This window comes from Neofelis nebulosa, chromosome X, assembly GCF_028018385.1.
Source record: "Neofelis nebulosa isolate mNeoNeb1 chromosome X, mNeoNeb1.pri, whole genome shotgun sequence".
Classification (NCBI taxonomy): Eukaryota; Metazoa; Chordata; class Mammalia; order Carnivora; family Felidae; genus Neofelis; species Neofelis nebulosa.
Genome location: NC_080800.1, coordinates 59,595,934 through 59,611,219, shown reverse-complemented (window position 1 = coordinate 59,611,219; position 15,286 = coordinate 59,595,934). Strand labels below are relative to the sequence as shown.

Sequence of the window (15,286 nt, the reverse complement as noted above, 5' to 3'; positions counted from 1 at the left end):
ATGATCGAGGATTGAGATACATCCTTTTCATTAAGTGACATTAAGAATTAAGACACTCCCAGGGCACCTGGCTGGCTCAGTTGGTTAAACATCCGTCTCTTGATTTCAGCTCAGGTCTTGATCTCAGGGTCCTGAGTTCAGGCCCCACATTGGGTTCCACGTTGGGCGTGGAGCCTACTTAAATATATATATATATATATATATATATATATATATATATATATACATATACATACAGTCCCCTCACAGCCATTCTCCCACATATATGGAAATATGATCATACATACTGACATATATGTAAATATGGTCATATGTACTATGACATATGTATGCAAACATACAGACTTGCTTACTTACAAATACTCACATGGCAATTGCCAGTCAAGAAAGCATGTTATTGTTTTCTCTGGGTATATACCCAGTAGTGGAATTACTGGATCATAGGGTAGTTCTATTTTTTTTTCTTTTTTTTTTAACACATTTTTTAAAATGTTTGTTTGTTTTTGACAGAGAGAGACAGACAGAGCATGAGTCGGGGAGGGGCAGAGAGAGAGGGAGACACAGAATCTGAAGCAGGCTCCAGGCTCTGAGCTGTCCGCACAGAGCTCCACGCGGGGCTCGAACTCACAGACAGCAAGATCGTGACCTGAGCTGAAGTCAAACGCTCAACAGACTGAGCCACCCAGGCACCCCAGGGTAGTTCTATTTTTATTTTCTAAGGAACCGCCGTAGTGTTTTCCACAGTGGCTGCACCAATTTGTATCCCCACCAACAGTGCACGAGGGTTCCTTTTTCTCTACATCCTCACCCAAGACACATTATTTCTTGTGTTTTTTATTTTAGCCATTCTGACAGGTGTAAGGTGATATCTCATTGTGGTTTTGATTTGTATTTCCCTGATGATGAGCAACGTTGAGCATATTTTCATGTGTCTGTTGGCCATCTGGACATCTTCTTTGGAAAAATGTCTATTCAGGTCCTTTGCCCATTTTTACTCAGAACGTTTGGGGGTTTCCTGGTGTTGAGTTCTATAAGTTCTTTATATATTTTGGATATTAACCCCTTATTGGATATATCATTTCCAAAAATATATGCACTCCTATGTTCACTGCAGCATTATTTGTAATAGTCAAGACATGGAAGCAGCCCAAATGTTCACCCACAGATGAATGGATAAAGAAGATGTGTTTAACACACACACTGGAATATTACTCAGCTACAAAAAAGAATGGGATCTTGCCAGTTGCAATAGCATGGGCAGACCTAGAAGGTATAATGCTAAGCGAAATAAGTCAGTCAGAGAAAGACGAATACCGTATGATTTCACTCATATGTGGAATTTAAGGGACAAAATGGATGAAAAAATAAAAAAAGAGACAGAAAAACAGACTCTTAAATACAGAGCACAAACTGGTGGGTACCAGAAGGGAGGTAGAGGGGGAGAAATAGATAAAGGGGATTAACAATACATTTATGTTTATGAGAATTGAAAAATGTGTATAGAATTATTGAATCACTATATTGTATACCTGAAACTAATATAACACAATGTTAATTATGCTTCAAAAAATACACACACACACACACACACACACAACCCCAGGGGAAAAAAATAAAGTTTAATGTAAAAGTCAAAAAAAGAAAGAAAGAAAGAAGAAAGCAAGCAAGCAAGCATGTTACTTTGGTGAAACAGAATTTAGCTCAATATCTGAGAGAGTCAGTGAATACAGTTGACCCTTGAACAACACCGGTTTGAACTGCATACACAGGTCCACTTCTATGTGGATTTTTTCCCCAATAAACACAGCACAGTACTGTAATGTATTTTCTCTTATGTTTTTCTTAATAATATTCTCTTTTCTGGGGCACGTGGGTGGCTCAGTCGGTTGGACAGCCGACTTCAGCGCAAGTCATGATCTCACAGCTTGTGAGTTTGAGCCCCGCATCGGGCTCTGTGCTGACAGCTCAGAGCCTGAAGCCTGCTTCAGATTCTGTATCTCTCTCTCTCTCTTGTCCTTCCCCGCTCACACACACTCTCTCTCTCTTAAAAATACATAACATTAAAATAATAACATTCTCTTTTTTTAGCTGACTTTATTAAAAGAATACAGTACATGATACATATCACATCTAAAATATGTGTTAATTGGGGCGCCTGAGTGGCTCAGTCGGTTAAGCGGCCGACTTCGGCCCAGGTCATGATCTCGCGATCCGTGAGTTTGAGCCCCGCGTCAGGCTCGGTGCTGACCACTCAGAGCCTGGAGCCTGTTTCAGATTCTGTGTCTCCCTCTCTCTGACCCTCCCCCATTCATGCTCTGTCTCTCTCTGTCTCAAAAATAAGTAAAAGTTAAAAAAAATTAAAAAAAAATAAATAAATAAAATATGTGTTAATTAATTATGTTATTGGTGAGGCCTCCAGTTAACAGTAGGCTCTTGGTAGTGAACTTTTTGGGAAGTCAAAAGTTATACATGGATTTTCGACAGTGCAGGGGGTCAATGCCCCCACTCCCACATTGTTCGAGGGTCAACAGTAGTTGAAGGATGGCACAGGTAGTGAGAGAAAATAATGATAGCACATACTTGTATAGGGCTTACTACCGACTAGGCACTGTTCTAAGTGCTTTATGTATAATCATTACATCTAATCCCCACTACGACCCTGAGATACAGGTGCAATTATTATCACTGTTTTACTGATGAGGAAACTGAGATCCAGAGAGGCCAAGCAACTTGGCTAAAGTCACACAGCTAAGGAAGTGGAGCACACTCTTAATCACTATGCTATACTGACTTTCCAGAGGGGTTTCAGTTGAAATGGCAAACCATCCTGGCGTGCCTGGCTGACTCAGTCAGAGGAACATGTGACTCTTCATCTTGGGGTCATGAGTTCAAGCCCCGCATTGGGTGTAGAGATTACTTAAATAAATAAACTTAAAGAGAAAGAAATGGAGAACCATCCTGTGTAAATTACCCCTTTCTCCGTGAGGTCCACTATCAGACCACTCTGCTCTCTTTTGTTTAATCACACTCTTTTTAAAAAAGTTTATTTATTTTGAGAGAGAGAGAGACAGAGAGAGAGAGAGAGAGAGAGAATGAGTGGGGGAGGGTCAGAAAGAGAGGGAAAGAGAGAAAATCCCACGCAGGCTCTGTGCTGTCAGCACGGAGCCCAACTTGGGGCATGATCTCACGAACTTTAAGATCATGACCTGAGTCAAAATCAAGAGTTGGATGCTTAAACGACCGAGCCACTCAGGCACCCTCAGGTCACTCTGCTTTTTCTTCCATAGTTCATCATCACCCTTAAGGCATCCATTTGTGCCAAGATCTGCCCTGACGTGGATCTCCTCAAGATCTTCACAGTCTGTCTATGGCAGCAGTGAATTGCCTGTAAGTCTAGTAGGGGCTAACTTTAAGACTCCTACACGTGATAGTTCAGAGCCTAGGGCCCTGCACACTTTTAGCTATGGCATATGAGACCCCTCACAGACTGGCCCAAACCTACTTTGCCAGTTCCACTTCCTACTATGACCTACAACCCCATCCCACGCATTCTCTGCTCTAGTCACACTGAACACACCCTACTCTTTCAAGACTCTGAACCTTTGCCCACGCCTATATCCACTTCCCCACTGCCCTTAATTCAACAGGCTAAGCACCTACTATGTGTTAAGGCTAGGCATGCAATTTCCACACAATTTGATAAGCACTACAATGTACTGCAGGAGTTCAGAATGAGGGGAGGACTCATTCTGTCGGAGGGACTTGGCAGGGGACGGGGAGGGGAGAAGAGAGGTGAATCGTTCACACAGGAAATGACATTTGAACTGAGTCTTGATGATTAGGAGTCTGCCAGTCAAGGAAGGGGAAGGAAATCTAAGTCCTATGATATTCTGCATCCAAAGTGTCTCTCACGTGTGTCTCCTCTTTTTCCTTCTGCCACTGTCCTGGTCCTACAGGCACCATGTGGGCTGTTGCAATAGCCCTGCAACTGGCCATTCTGCCTCTCACCCTTCCCATCCCCAGTCCGCTCTCCATGTGGCCTGCCAGAGCCAGCTCCCAAACCACAAATCTGAAGGTGGCATTCCTCTACTCAAAGCCCTTAGTGGGGGGCGCCTGAGTGGCTCAGTCGGTGAAGTGTTCAACTTCAGCTCAGGTCACCATCTTGCGGTTTGTGCGTTCAAGCCCCTTGTCAGGTTCTGCGCTGACAGTGGGGACCCCTGCTTGGGACACACTCTCTCTCTCTCTGTCCCTCCCACCTCTCTCTCTCTCTCTCTTTCTCAAAAAAAATTTTTTTTTAAAAGAAAGATTAAAAAAAAAAAACCTCTAATGGTTTCCATCACTGGTGAGACAGTCTTAACCTCTTATAGTGACACACAAGGTCCATCATAAGCTGGTCATACTGTCTCTTTCCCATCTCCCCTTTAGCCAATCCTCACTTCTCCAACTCTCCACAGTAGACTATTTGTCTGACTCGAGACAAAATCACACCCATACCCTTTCAGTGTTGCTTTTTAAAAAATGTTTATTTGTTTTTGAGAGAGAGAGAGGGAGAGAGAGAGAGAGAGAGAGAGAGAGAGACAAAGAGAGACAGAGCGTGAGCAGGGGAGGGGCAGAGAGAGACACACACACACAGAATCCAAAGCAGGCTCCTCTGAGCTGTCAGCACAGAGCGCAATGTGGGGCTTGAACCCACGAACTGTAAGATAATGACCTGAGTCTAAGTCAGATGCTTAACCGACTGAGCCACACAGCCACCCCCCCTTTCAGTGTTTTTTGCCCACCTTTTCCCCCCTCCCTAGAATAATACAATCCTTTCCCCACCTGATGGGTTCAGCCTTGCCTAATCCAGGAATCCAATGGAGCCCAGCTTGGTGGACCTTTATGGCCCCTTCTGTACCATAGGTCATGTCTGCGTTTACATATTGTGGAACCAGTAAATGGAACAAGCGTCCTCCTCTAGCTACCACTGTGTGCACCCAGGCTATCTGATTGGGTATCTGAATCAGTCCGTGGTTGCCATGCCAATTCTCTGTGGATAGTGCAGCCTGCTTTGAAATCCCAACCCAGCTGGCTGGGGCCTTGACTATTCTCCTAGTGCAGCCGGCCACTCCCCTCATGCAACAGCTGACTCTTGTCCTTGCCCCCAACTCCTGGGACCTCCGCACACGGATGCCTCTAAAAGACCATAAATGTCCCTAAAAGCACCAGTACCGTGAGAAAGAGTGGGTAAGAAGCTCCTGTAACTTGGCTTTTTCTGTTCCCAGATTAGATCCTTTGACTTTGCAACATGTCTTGGACTTTGCTGTTTGGACTGCTGTCCACTCTGTGGGGGAGCCAACCCTGTTATCGCCAAGTTCTTCCCACTAGCCCTGGTCCAGCTGAAGCACCCTCACTCCCTCCTGGGTCACTGCAAGTTCTAGCATGCCTTCAGGCTGTGGTCTCTGTGCTTCTGACATATTATCTTCCCTCCCTTTACAGTTTATAACCAGCTTCTGAACACATCTTATTTGATTCTCACCAAAGCTCTGTGAAAGAAGAGATAGAGAAGTTATTATCAACCCTATATCGCAGATGAGGAAACTGAGACTCAGAGAGGGTAGACCTAATGTGTCCAAGGGGATAGAGCTAATAAATGGCAAACCAGGTCTTTCTCTCTTTTAAATTTTTTTTGTTATTTATTTTTGAGAGAGAGAGAGAGACAGAGACAGAGACAGAGCGTGAGTGGGAGGGCAGAGAGAGAGGGAGACACAGAATCCAAAGCAGGCTCCAGGCTATGAGCTGTCAGCACAGAGCCCGATGTGGGGCTCGAACCCAGGAGCCATGAGATCGTGACCTGAGCTGAAGTCGGACGCTTAACCAACTGAGCCACCCAGGTGCCCCCAAATCAGGTCTCTTCATTGCAAAGCCCTCTTCACTACTGCGGTCACTTAGTACTTTGTGTGGCAGGTACTACGCCACTTGCCTCCTGTTTCTCCCTTACAGACACTCTGGGGACAAGCCTCAAATAAAAAGTCAATCCTGGGTTAGCCCTACCGACCCTCTCCCCTCCCTTAAACACTGTGTATTCCAGCTTCCCTCAGGGTCCTTTGGCCCTGGTCCCATCTGGTTCACAGGACACAAGGCTAAGTGTCCTCCCTTGGGCTGTAGAGTCTGCTCATAGCTTTGTTGTCCCACCACTGCCCCCTGGAGAGGAAAGCCTCGATCTGGAGTTGGAGCCTCTTTCCAAGGGAGATTTGTAGAACCTTCTGAAGAGAAACTAGATACCTGAGGTGATGATGGATGTAGCGTTTCTCCATGTGTGTAGGGCAGGAGGTTCCTTTGTGGAACCAGGAGGAAATTTTTAAAAAGGATCTCTTTTTCTTTTTTTAAAGCTTATTTATTTTTGAGAGAGAGAGAGAGAGAGCAGGAGAAAGGGGCAGAGAGAGAGGAAGAGAGAGAATCCCAGGCAGGCTCTGTACCACCAGCACGGAGCCCAGTGTGGGGCTTGAACCCATGAACCTCAAGATCATGACCTGAGCCTAAACCATGAGTCGGACACTTAACCAACTGAGCCACCCAGGTGCCCCATGGAAATCTTTTTCTTGATGGCCTTTCAGATGGAGAAGAAATGCTCTGTGTTGTTGTGCTCTGTTCTGGGGGCGGGGGTGGGGAACAGGGGGTGGATTTTGATAAGAAAAGGAATCTCTCCCACCTTGGGGGACCTGGGGGTGGGGGCTTGTCTTGTCACAGGATATGATGTCAGTTTCTAAAAAGAAAGGAAATTTCTTGCAAGAAAGGAAATTTTTGTTTCTAGAGAACAATTCTGATACGATTATGCCTGATTTCCTCTTCCTTCCTTTCTTTTTTTTTATTTTCTTAAAAATTTTAAATGTTTATTTTGAGACAGAGTGAAGGCAAAGAGAGAGAGGGAGACACAGAATCCGAAGCAGGCTCCAGCCTCTGAGCTGTCAGCACAGAGCCCGACTTGGGGCTCAAACTCACAGATTGGGAAATCATGACCTGAGCCGAAGTCGATGCTTAACTGATCGAGCCACCCAGGTGCCCCTTCTTCCTTTCTGATGTACTTCTCACACAGAGTCAATGTACTCTGACAGGGAGGGGCAGATCATTTTTTTTTTCTGTCAAGAGGTAGGGGAGCTGAGGTAAGAAACTTGCTGAGGGGGCAACTTTTACTCTGAAGGATCAGTGCTGAGGACAGTGACTCTGACATGGGGAAAATCCTGTGAGCCCGGGGAAGCCTTTTAGGGATCCCAGAAGTCCAGAGTGCTACAGGGAGCTTAGAGATGTGCTAGGCCAGCCCTTTGTTTGCTCACAAGGAAACTGAGGCTTGGGGAAAGGAATGGGTTACTCCTAAGTGACAGAACTAGGACTCGAAGCCAGCTGTGTCAAGTCCCAGGTTGGGGCTTTTCCCCTCACAGTTGACACAAGGCGGGGAGGCTACCTGCTGCTTGGGAGAGTGATGTGAGTGAGGAGACCTGGCTAGGAAATGTCTGACCTGTGTTGGAGACATCTCTGGGGTGGGAGGCATTGATTCCTGGCATAGGGAAACTGAGGAAGAGGATAAAATTAGGGGCTATGTCTAAAGGAGAGGGGTCAAAGTCACTGTGCAGTCTAACGGGTGGCTTGTGGGGCATCAGTTTGCAGTGAGTGCTGAGGTTCACGGGAGGACTGGGGTGAGGGGGTGGATATTTCTCCTAGGAGTTGGGGGGAGGGGGATGTGTGCTCCCCTCTCTGACTTGCGAAATTTCTCTATCATTTCCTGTCTCTCTAGATGGAGTTGTCATTTTAATGTTTTTCTGATCAGAGGAAGGGGCCCAAGGAAACTTCTTGAGGTAACGTAAATGTTTTATAATATGTTGTGGTCACGTTTACAAAACTGCACGCAACTCTGAAACTGCCATAAACTATACTTAGAATGGACAAGAAAAAATAAAATTAAAGGAAGGGCATAAGGGAATTTGATCCCAATGAAGCTGCTATAAAAAAAATGGTCCCCCCCCAAAAGCCAAAACAACAACAACAACAACAAGGCAAGAATGGCTCGGGGTCTTGCTATTTCTGTTGCCTGTTGCTTTCTAGATCAGCAAAAAACCAAGGCCAGCTCATCTGAGGGTGGGGAGCGGTCAGAGGTTGCAGGAGAAAGAACTTGACAAACACGCAAGCCACCTCTTCATTTACTGTAAAATCCTGTTTAATGTGTAACATTTCAGGCAGAGAGAGGCCTTGAGAACCAGAGGCAAAGGTGGCCCTGACCAACCCCCGATCCAACTTATCTGCCTGCGTCTCCCTCCCCTAATTCCTCCACCCCAGACTTGTCCTGCTTTTCCTTGTGGCCGGCAAGCGCTGTTCCTCCTTCCCTCGTGGGCACTACCCTCCCTTCTCCACCCACATGTCCACGGCACCCTCCTTCCATTCCACTTTGCCCACGTCCCTCCCCACTGATGTGACTCCAGAAATAGGGTATCTGACAACACGGGGTTAAGATTAGTTTCACAATTGGAGATGCTGTCAGAGCATCCTATCTCTTGTCCCCAGCGGCCCCAGGGAGAGGGAGAGGGAAGGGAAAAGGGGGACGGACAAGAAGAGCTGCCCACACCCCCATAACCTTGAGCACTGGCCGTGGGTGGCCTCCAGCTCCCAGCCTGTTCGGCCCCTCAGACAGAAGGCCCTGGGAGGAAGGGAGATGGCAGGGCAGGAAGATGTTGATGGAGCAGTCCCGAGCAGGCAGAGGCCTGCACGCCAGCAGGGGAGAAGGAGGGGTAGGCCCAGGGCAGGGTCGGGGCGGCGGGATGGGCGGTTGCCTGGTGCGTGGCATCAGCAGGCTGAGCAGCGGTCACTCTTCTCAGCCAGCCCAGCCCCGGTGCCTGGGCTGCGGCGCAGTATGTCTTTCAGGGAGCCGTCCTGCTCACTCAGCAGCTTGTTGATCTCGTTCTGCTTGTACTCAGGTGACAGGCGGTGGCCGAAGCCTGAGCCCTTGCGGGAGGGTGGATTGGAGCGTCGCTGGGCTCGGCGGGCGCAGGCCCGGATGATGAGGTACACCACCTCGGCCACGTTGAGGATGATGCAGATGCCAGAGGCGGCCAGCATAAAGACAGTGAAGACGGTTTTCTCAGTGGGGCGGGACACGAAGCAGTCCACGGTGTTGGGGCAGGGGTAGGCCTCACACTTGACAAGCCGCACCATGGCGTAGCCCGGGTAGAGCAGATAAAAGACATACATGAAGGCGGCCTCGAACAGCAGCCGGAAGACCACGCTGATGACATAGGTCCACCACAGTGTCCCTGAGATGTGGACCTTGTGCCTCTTCACCTCCTCCAGGTGGAGGGGGTCCCCGTGACCCTCGAGTCGCAGCATTTTCTTTTCTATGTGCTGCTGGTGAGCCACGTGCATGGCTACGAGAAGAGCCGGGGTGGAGACCAGGATCAGCTGCAGAGACCACAGCCGCACGTGGGAGATGGGGAAAAAGTGGTCGTAGCAGACGCTGTTGCAGCCGGGCTGAAGGGTGTTGCAGATGAAGGAGGACTTCTCATCACCCCACACACTCTCTGCAGCCACCACCAGCACCATGATCCTGAAGATGAAGATGACCGAGAGCCATACCCGACCAATGGCAGTTGAATGCCGGTTCACGCCACTGAGCAAGGTGTACAAACCTGTCCAGTTCATCCTGCCTCATTCACACCTGCAAAACAGGAGCCACAGAGCAAGCTGGGAGAAAGCTGGGGCAGAAAAGCTGGGCACCATCACACTGCCTGACACACACCCCCCACCCCCGTCACCCCTTCCAAGAGCCAGTGACAGGAAGGGAAGAAGGATGGTCATCGCTTTCCTCATCACCCCATGTCCCTTGCCAGCCTCTACTCCCCCTCCTCCTCCTCCCCTTCCTCCTCCTCCTCCTCACTTGACTTAACCTCCCTGAGCCCCATCTCCCTTCTTCGCTTTCATCCAACATTCTTTCTTCTCCAGCCCCTTTCTTCGCCAGGCCCATCTTGTTCTGTCATCAGCCATCCTCTTTAGCTCCCCACCCCCCAGCTCCTTAGCTCTGGACCTGGGGCAAACCCAACAAAGCCTGTTACCTTGGGGAGCGCCTATCCTTGAGGCCACCCAGACAGGTCCCCTATGGTCTCATGTCTGTGCAGGGGGAGTGGTCCCTGGGTCCGCGCCTGCGTCCCAATTCATCGCCTCCCGGTGCTGGGGAGTCATATGCTGCTTTATACCCAGTGTCTGCACAATGGGACCTTTGTGGGGCTCTGAACAACGCCCTTTAGAATTCAGATCAAACGCCCTGACTTCCGCCCACCCTACACACAGAGCACTTGTGTCCCAGCGCCGGACACCCAGCCTGCACCCACCTGTTCTGTGCCCGCCCGGTCCATCGCCGCACCCGCCCCACAGCCCCACCAGAAGAATGGCTACGGCGGGGGGTGGGAAGAGATGGAACAAAGACAGGTGCATGTAAGAGGGGACCCAAGGGGACCAGGAGGCTCTGGGCTGAGGCCCTCCCCTGTGACTCTACTAGAAACTGAGGGTCAGCAGGATTTGTCCTAGGTTGAGATCCCCTCCAGGGTATGGGTGAGCTCTGTTAGCTCTTGAGGGGGAAAGGGAGCTCATATTTCTCAAGCCAGGGACTGTGTTAAGCTTTCTCCCCCCCATACATGCTCTCTTTGGACCCATTGGGCAAACCTCTAAGGACTTCCCCCAGTCTTTCCAGATGAGGAAGCTGAAGCTCAGATGAGTTAAGTAACTTACTCAAGGTCACACAGCTAAGAAGTGTTAGAATATAATGAAACACAACAGTATCCGAAGAGGAAGTTTAGGCTCTTTCTATACTCTTTATGCTTTTATAGATGGTGTTGGCAAAAGCAAAAGCCAGCCATTAAGAATGACAACAGGGGCGCCGGGTGACTCAGTTGACTTCAGCTCAGGTCATGATCTTATGGTTTATGAGTTTGAGCCCTGCATTAGGTTCTGCATTGACAGTGCGGAGCCTGCTTGGGATTCTCTCTCCCCACTTGCTCACTCTCTCCCTTTCTCTCTCTCTCTCTCTCAAAATAAATAAATCTTTCTTTCTTTCTTTCTTTCTTTCTTTCTTTCTTTCTTTCTTCTTTCTTTCTTTCTTTCTTTCTTTCTTTTTTAAAGAACGACAACAGGGGTGCCTGGGTGGCTCAGTCTGTTAAGCATCTGACTTCGGCTCAGGTCATGATCTTATGGTTTGTGAGTTTGAGCCCCACGTCCACATCAGGCTCTATGCTATGCTGACAGCTTGGAGCCTGGAGCCTGCTTCAGATTCTGTGTGCGTGTCTCTCTCTCTGTCCCTCCCCTGCTTGTGTTGTGTCTCTCTCTCAAAAATAAATAACCATTAAAAAAATTTTTTTTTATTTTTTTATTTTTAATTTTTTTTAACGGTTATTTATTTTTGAGACAGAGAGAGACACAGCATGAACGGGGGAGGGGCAGAGAGAGAGGGAGACACAGAATCGGAAGCAGGCTCCAGGCTCTGAGCCATCAGCCCAGAGCCTGATGTGGGGCTCGAACTCGCGGACTGCGAGATCGTGACCTGAGCTGAAGTCGGACGCTTAACCGACTGAGCCACCCAGGTGCCCCTAAAAAAATTTTTTTTTAAAAGAACGACAACAAAATCAAGGACTAATGCGACCCATAAGATCACGAGAAGAGTGGAAGCTGTTGACCTGTGAGTACTTTCCAAGTCCAGTGTCATGGAGCAAACCCTGACCATCCCTCCTGGAGCTTCCGGGAAAGGAGCCCCTGGTGGACAGGTTGGCACATGGTGAGTACAAACCAGAGGGAGAAAGCAAAAGTTAACCAAGCAAACAGAAGGTTAGAAGATGGAATAGGTAGGAGTCATACACGTTTGGATTTGAATCCTGGTTCTTCGCCTAATACCACTGTGGGCTACTTACTGAACTTCTCTGAGCCTGCTTGCTCATCTATAAATAGGGTTAATACCCAGGGTTGTGAGGATCAATGAAGCAGCCTTCAAAAGGTTCTCAGCTCAGCTCCAGTTTTTCATAGCTGATAATCAAGGGAAATAAGCATCTTATCAGAAAGAGAAAGCAATGTTGTTTTGAGAGACTGGGTGGTCTGCCAGACCCATTATCCCCTTTTTCTTCCCAAGGCTGATGTTGACCTGTAGTATCTGTCCTGAGATAGAACACACTGTTCCGTGGCTGTCCTACCCCAACATCAAGTGTACATTGTAAACTCCTGGTTTCCTGAGCTTGCCAGTTGCTCTAGGGAAGAAATTCCCCTCTAGGCTTTAGGCAGGCAAAGAAGGCCTCCCTGTACCTCCTACCAGCACTTCTGCCATTAAGTTGAAAGTAGATCATGCTGGGAGCAGGGAACTGGATGTGAGGAGAGAGCACACAGGCCTGGACCTGTAGGAGATGCAGGGAGTTTCCTGCCCCCGAATGCAGGGGCAGTGGTTGTGGCAGAAGGCCTGCATCCAGGTCTAGGTGCTCTTCTCTGTTGTAGGAAGGAGGGGGGAAGATATTAGCCACAGAAAAGTTGGGGAAGGTGGTGAAAGAAACTAGGGGATGGAGGGATGGTCCATGGGACATAGATTACTTCTCTGAACAAGGTTGTCTTTTTTTTTCATTTAACTTTAAAAAAAATGCCTTAGTAAAAAAATGCTTCATCTGGTAAGACACAGTAGGTTCACAAACAGGTGGTCATTCTTGAAAAAAAAATTTTTAACATTTATTTATTTTTGAGAGACAGAGCACAAGTGGGGGAGGGGCAGAGAGAGGGAGGGAGGGAGACACAGAACCCGAAATAGGCCCCAACACGGGCTCGAACTCACAAACCGTGAGATCATGACCTGAGCCGAAGTCAGATGCTTAACCGACAGAGTCACCCAGGCACCCCAACAGGTGGTCATTCTTAAGAATAACCATTTACTGGGGCGCCTGGGTGGCTTAGTCAGTTGAGCTTGATTTTGGCTCAGGTCATGATCCCAGGGTCAGGGGATCGAGCCCCGTGTCAGGCTCCGCACTGGGTGTGCTTCAGATTCTCTCTCTTTCTTCCTCTGCCCCTCTCCCCTGCTCATGCTCTCTCTCTCTCTCTCTCAAAAAAAAAAAAAAAAAAAAAAAGAATAACCATTTACTGAGCACCTGTTACACCAGGCCTTGCATGTGAACTACCTTATATAAACCTCACTACAACTCTGTGAGGTAGGTATTCTTTTTAATCTTCATGTCACACATGAGGAAACTGAGGTAAAGAAAGGTGAAGGGATTTGTCCAAGGGTCACATGGGTCCACGCACTTATTATGTGACAAAACTGGGATTGTGAGCCAGGCCAAGCTGACTCCAGAGCCCATACTTTTCCCATAAGCTCTACTACCTTGGCTAGAATTATAATTTTTCTTTCTTTTTATTATTATCATTATTATTTTTTTTAATTTTAAGTAAGCTCCACGCCCAACGTGGGGCTGGAACTCATGACCCTGAGATCTAGAGTCATGTGCCCTACTGTTTGAGCCAGCTGGGCACCCCTATAATTTTTCTTTCTGTGAGTGTTTTTAGAACCAAGGGGATTAAAAATGGGTCTGGCTTTTATTCTCCTGTAGCTCCTTCCTTTTCCTATCAGCTGGGAACTCTTTTCCTCTCCTGCCTTCCCAGGGCTTTCCACTGCCTCCTGATCTGTTCTGTTTTCCCTTCCTTACCTTTCTTGAGCTGCCTCCTTCAACTCCAAAGCAAATGCCAGCTGTTCTCTCCTCTCTGCTCCTCAGTCAGCCTGGCCTCTCCTGGGTTTCTAGGTTCTTGTAGCTCTCCACCTCTCCTCTTCTTGCACTCTCTGGGGCATAGCCAGGAGCTCCATTGGGGGCCCCTAAGCACCCTTGTGTGGGCACTGGGATCTCAATTTTGCTCTCCCTTTTGGATGGAGAGCTTATCCCTTATCTCAAGGGTTTCATTTTAAAACATCCAGGGGAGTGACCCGGTTTTGAAATCCAAACCGTTTTTGTGACTTTGGGTTAAAGTCCAGGTATTGATAAGCTCTGTGTGGCTCCAGGCGTGTTTTGCTCTCATGTTTAACTGGACAAGACTTCTCCGGCTATGTCAGGCCCTGGCCTTGTCCTCGGATTCAGATTTGCCCAGGCATTCGAGCACAATTCAAAATCAGGAGATCACACTCAGTCCCTACAACCGTCCTGTAATATTATCCCCATTTTTCAGACAAGGAAGTTGAGGTTCAGAGAGATAAAACAATTTGCTTCAAAGGCAGCTCTGCTCAATGGTAGAGTCAAGTTTCAAATTTATTTTCTCCTGACCTCAAAGCCTTTGTACATCGCACCGCCTTTGACGGTCAGCATTCTGACTGAGACCAGGCCCACAACTCAAAACTTCCACTCCTTCCCACATGTGTTTGCATGCGTGGGCATGCGCGCACACACGCACATGCAAGTGCGCACAGCACACACGTTCATCGAGTGTGTGTCTCTCTCTTTCTGCCCCCACCTCTTCCCTGTCCCTCTTTCCAACTACAGGAAATCCTGGTGTGGTGTTGTTTTTTTTTGCTTTTTTTTTTTTTTTTTTTTTTTTTTGTTCTGGAGGAGGGCCCTGGCTGGACTGGAGGAGGTTATATTCAGCCCCAGACTCCACACTTCCTCCCCCAGTTCACAAGCCGTCTGTGGCTGGGAAAGGACAAGGGGCTTTCTTTGGGAATTCTTTCTGAATCTCAGGCTGCCTTCATCAGTTTGGTGTGGTTCAGGCCAGACCTCTGTAGCCTTCTCCCTCTTCTGTTTCTCTCCCCTGCCTCCACCCTGTGGCCCCACAGCACCCGTCACTTCCCTGTCTTCTCCGCCCTGCCATATGTATTGTGTGGCCACACTTGGGTCAAGGCCACTCCAGCTCATTCCAGTTTTCTCCTTCTCTCTCTGCCATTGTCTTTTCATAGAACTGTTAATGTCAGCTCCCTTACTCACTGTGTGGACTACACTCTCTTACTCGGTCAACTATCTGACTTCCTGTTGCTCTCCACTTGGGCTTATTATAACAGCCACCATTTATGGAATGCCTATGGTGCTCCAGAAGCTGTATGTTCATTAACTCTCATCCTCATAACAAGCCTGTGAGCTGTGGCTTGCTGTCTGCAGTTCACAGATGGACCAAAGGAGGCTCAAAGAAACTGAGTAAATTATCACACAGCTGGTAAGCAAGTGCTGGAGCTCAACATGGGACTCATGGTGACCCCTCACCAAAGTGTGGGTCCCTTCCCCATTGCTCTGTGGCATCCTCATCCATAAGTGTTTCCACTCATGCCCCT

General features: G+C 48.1%; 1 protein-coding gene across 2 annotated transcripts; it reads right to left on the bottom strand.

Moving 5' to 3' along the window:
• Positions 1-8,169: 8,169 nt before the first annotated feature.
• Positions 8,170-14,146, bottom strand: GJB1 (gap junction protein beta 1). 2 transcript variants are annotated; one of them, XM_058713173.1, is made up of 2 exons: positions 13,686-14,146; positions 8,170-9,682 (listed from the first exon to the last, which is right to left on the bottom strand). In XM_058713173.1, exon 2 carries the CDS (start codon positions 9,664-9,666, stop codon positions 8,815-8,817), a length of 852 nt encoding a protein of 283 aa, XP_058569156.1. In that variant the 5' UTR covers positions 9,667-9,682; positions 13,686-14,146; the 3' UTR covers positions 8,170-8,814. The 2 variants fall into 2 exon arrangements, with proteins under 2 accessions (XP_058569156.1, XP_058569155.1); XM_058713172.1 differs by lacking the exon at positions 13,686-14,146 and adding an exon at positions 10,077-10,603.
• Between the last annotated feature and the right edge of the window lie 1,140 nt (positions 14,147-15,286).

What these genes read in the sequence shown, in the direction of transcription:
- GJB1 (XM_058713173.1), bottom strand. Translation starts at nt 9,666, where the DNA reads ATGAACTGGACAGGTTTGTACACCTTGCTCAGTGGCGTGAACCGGCAT.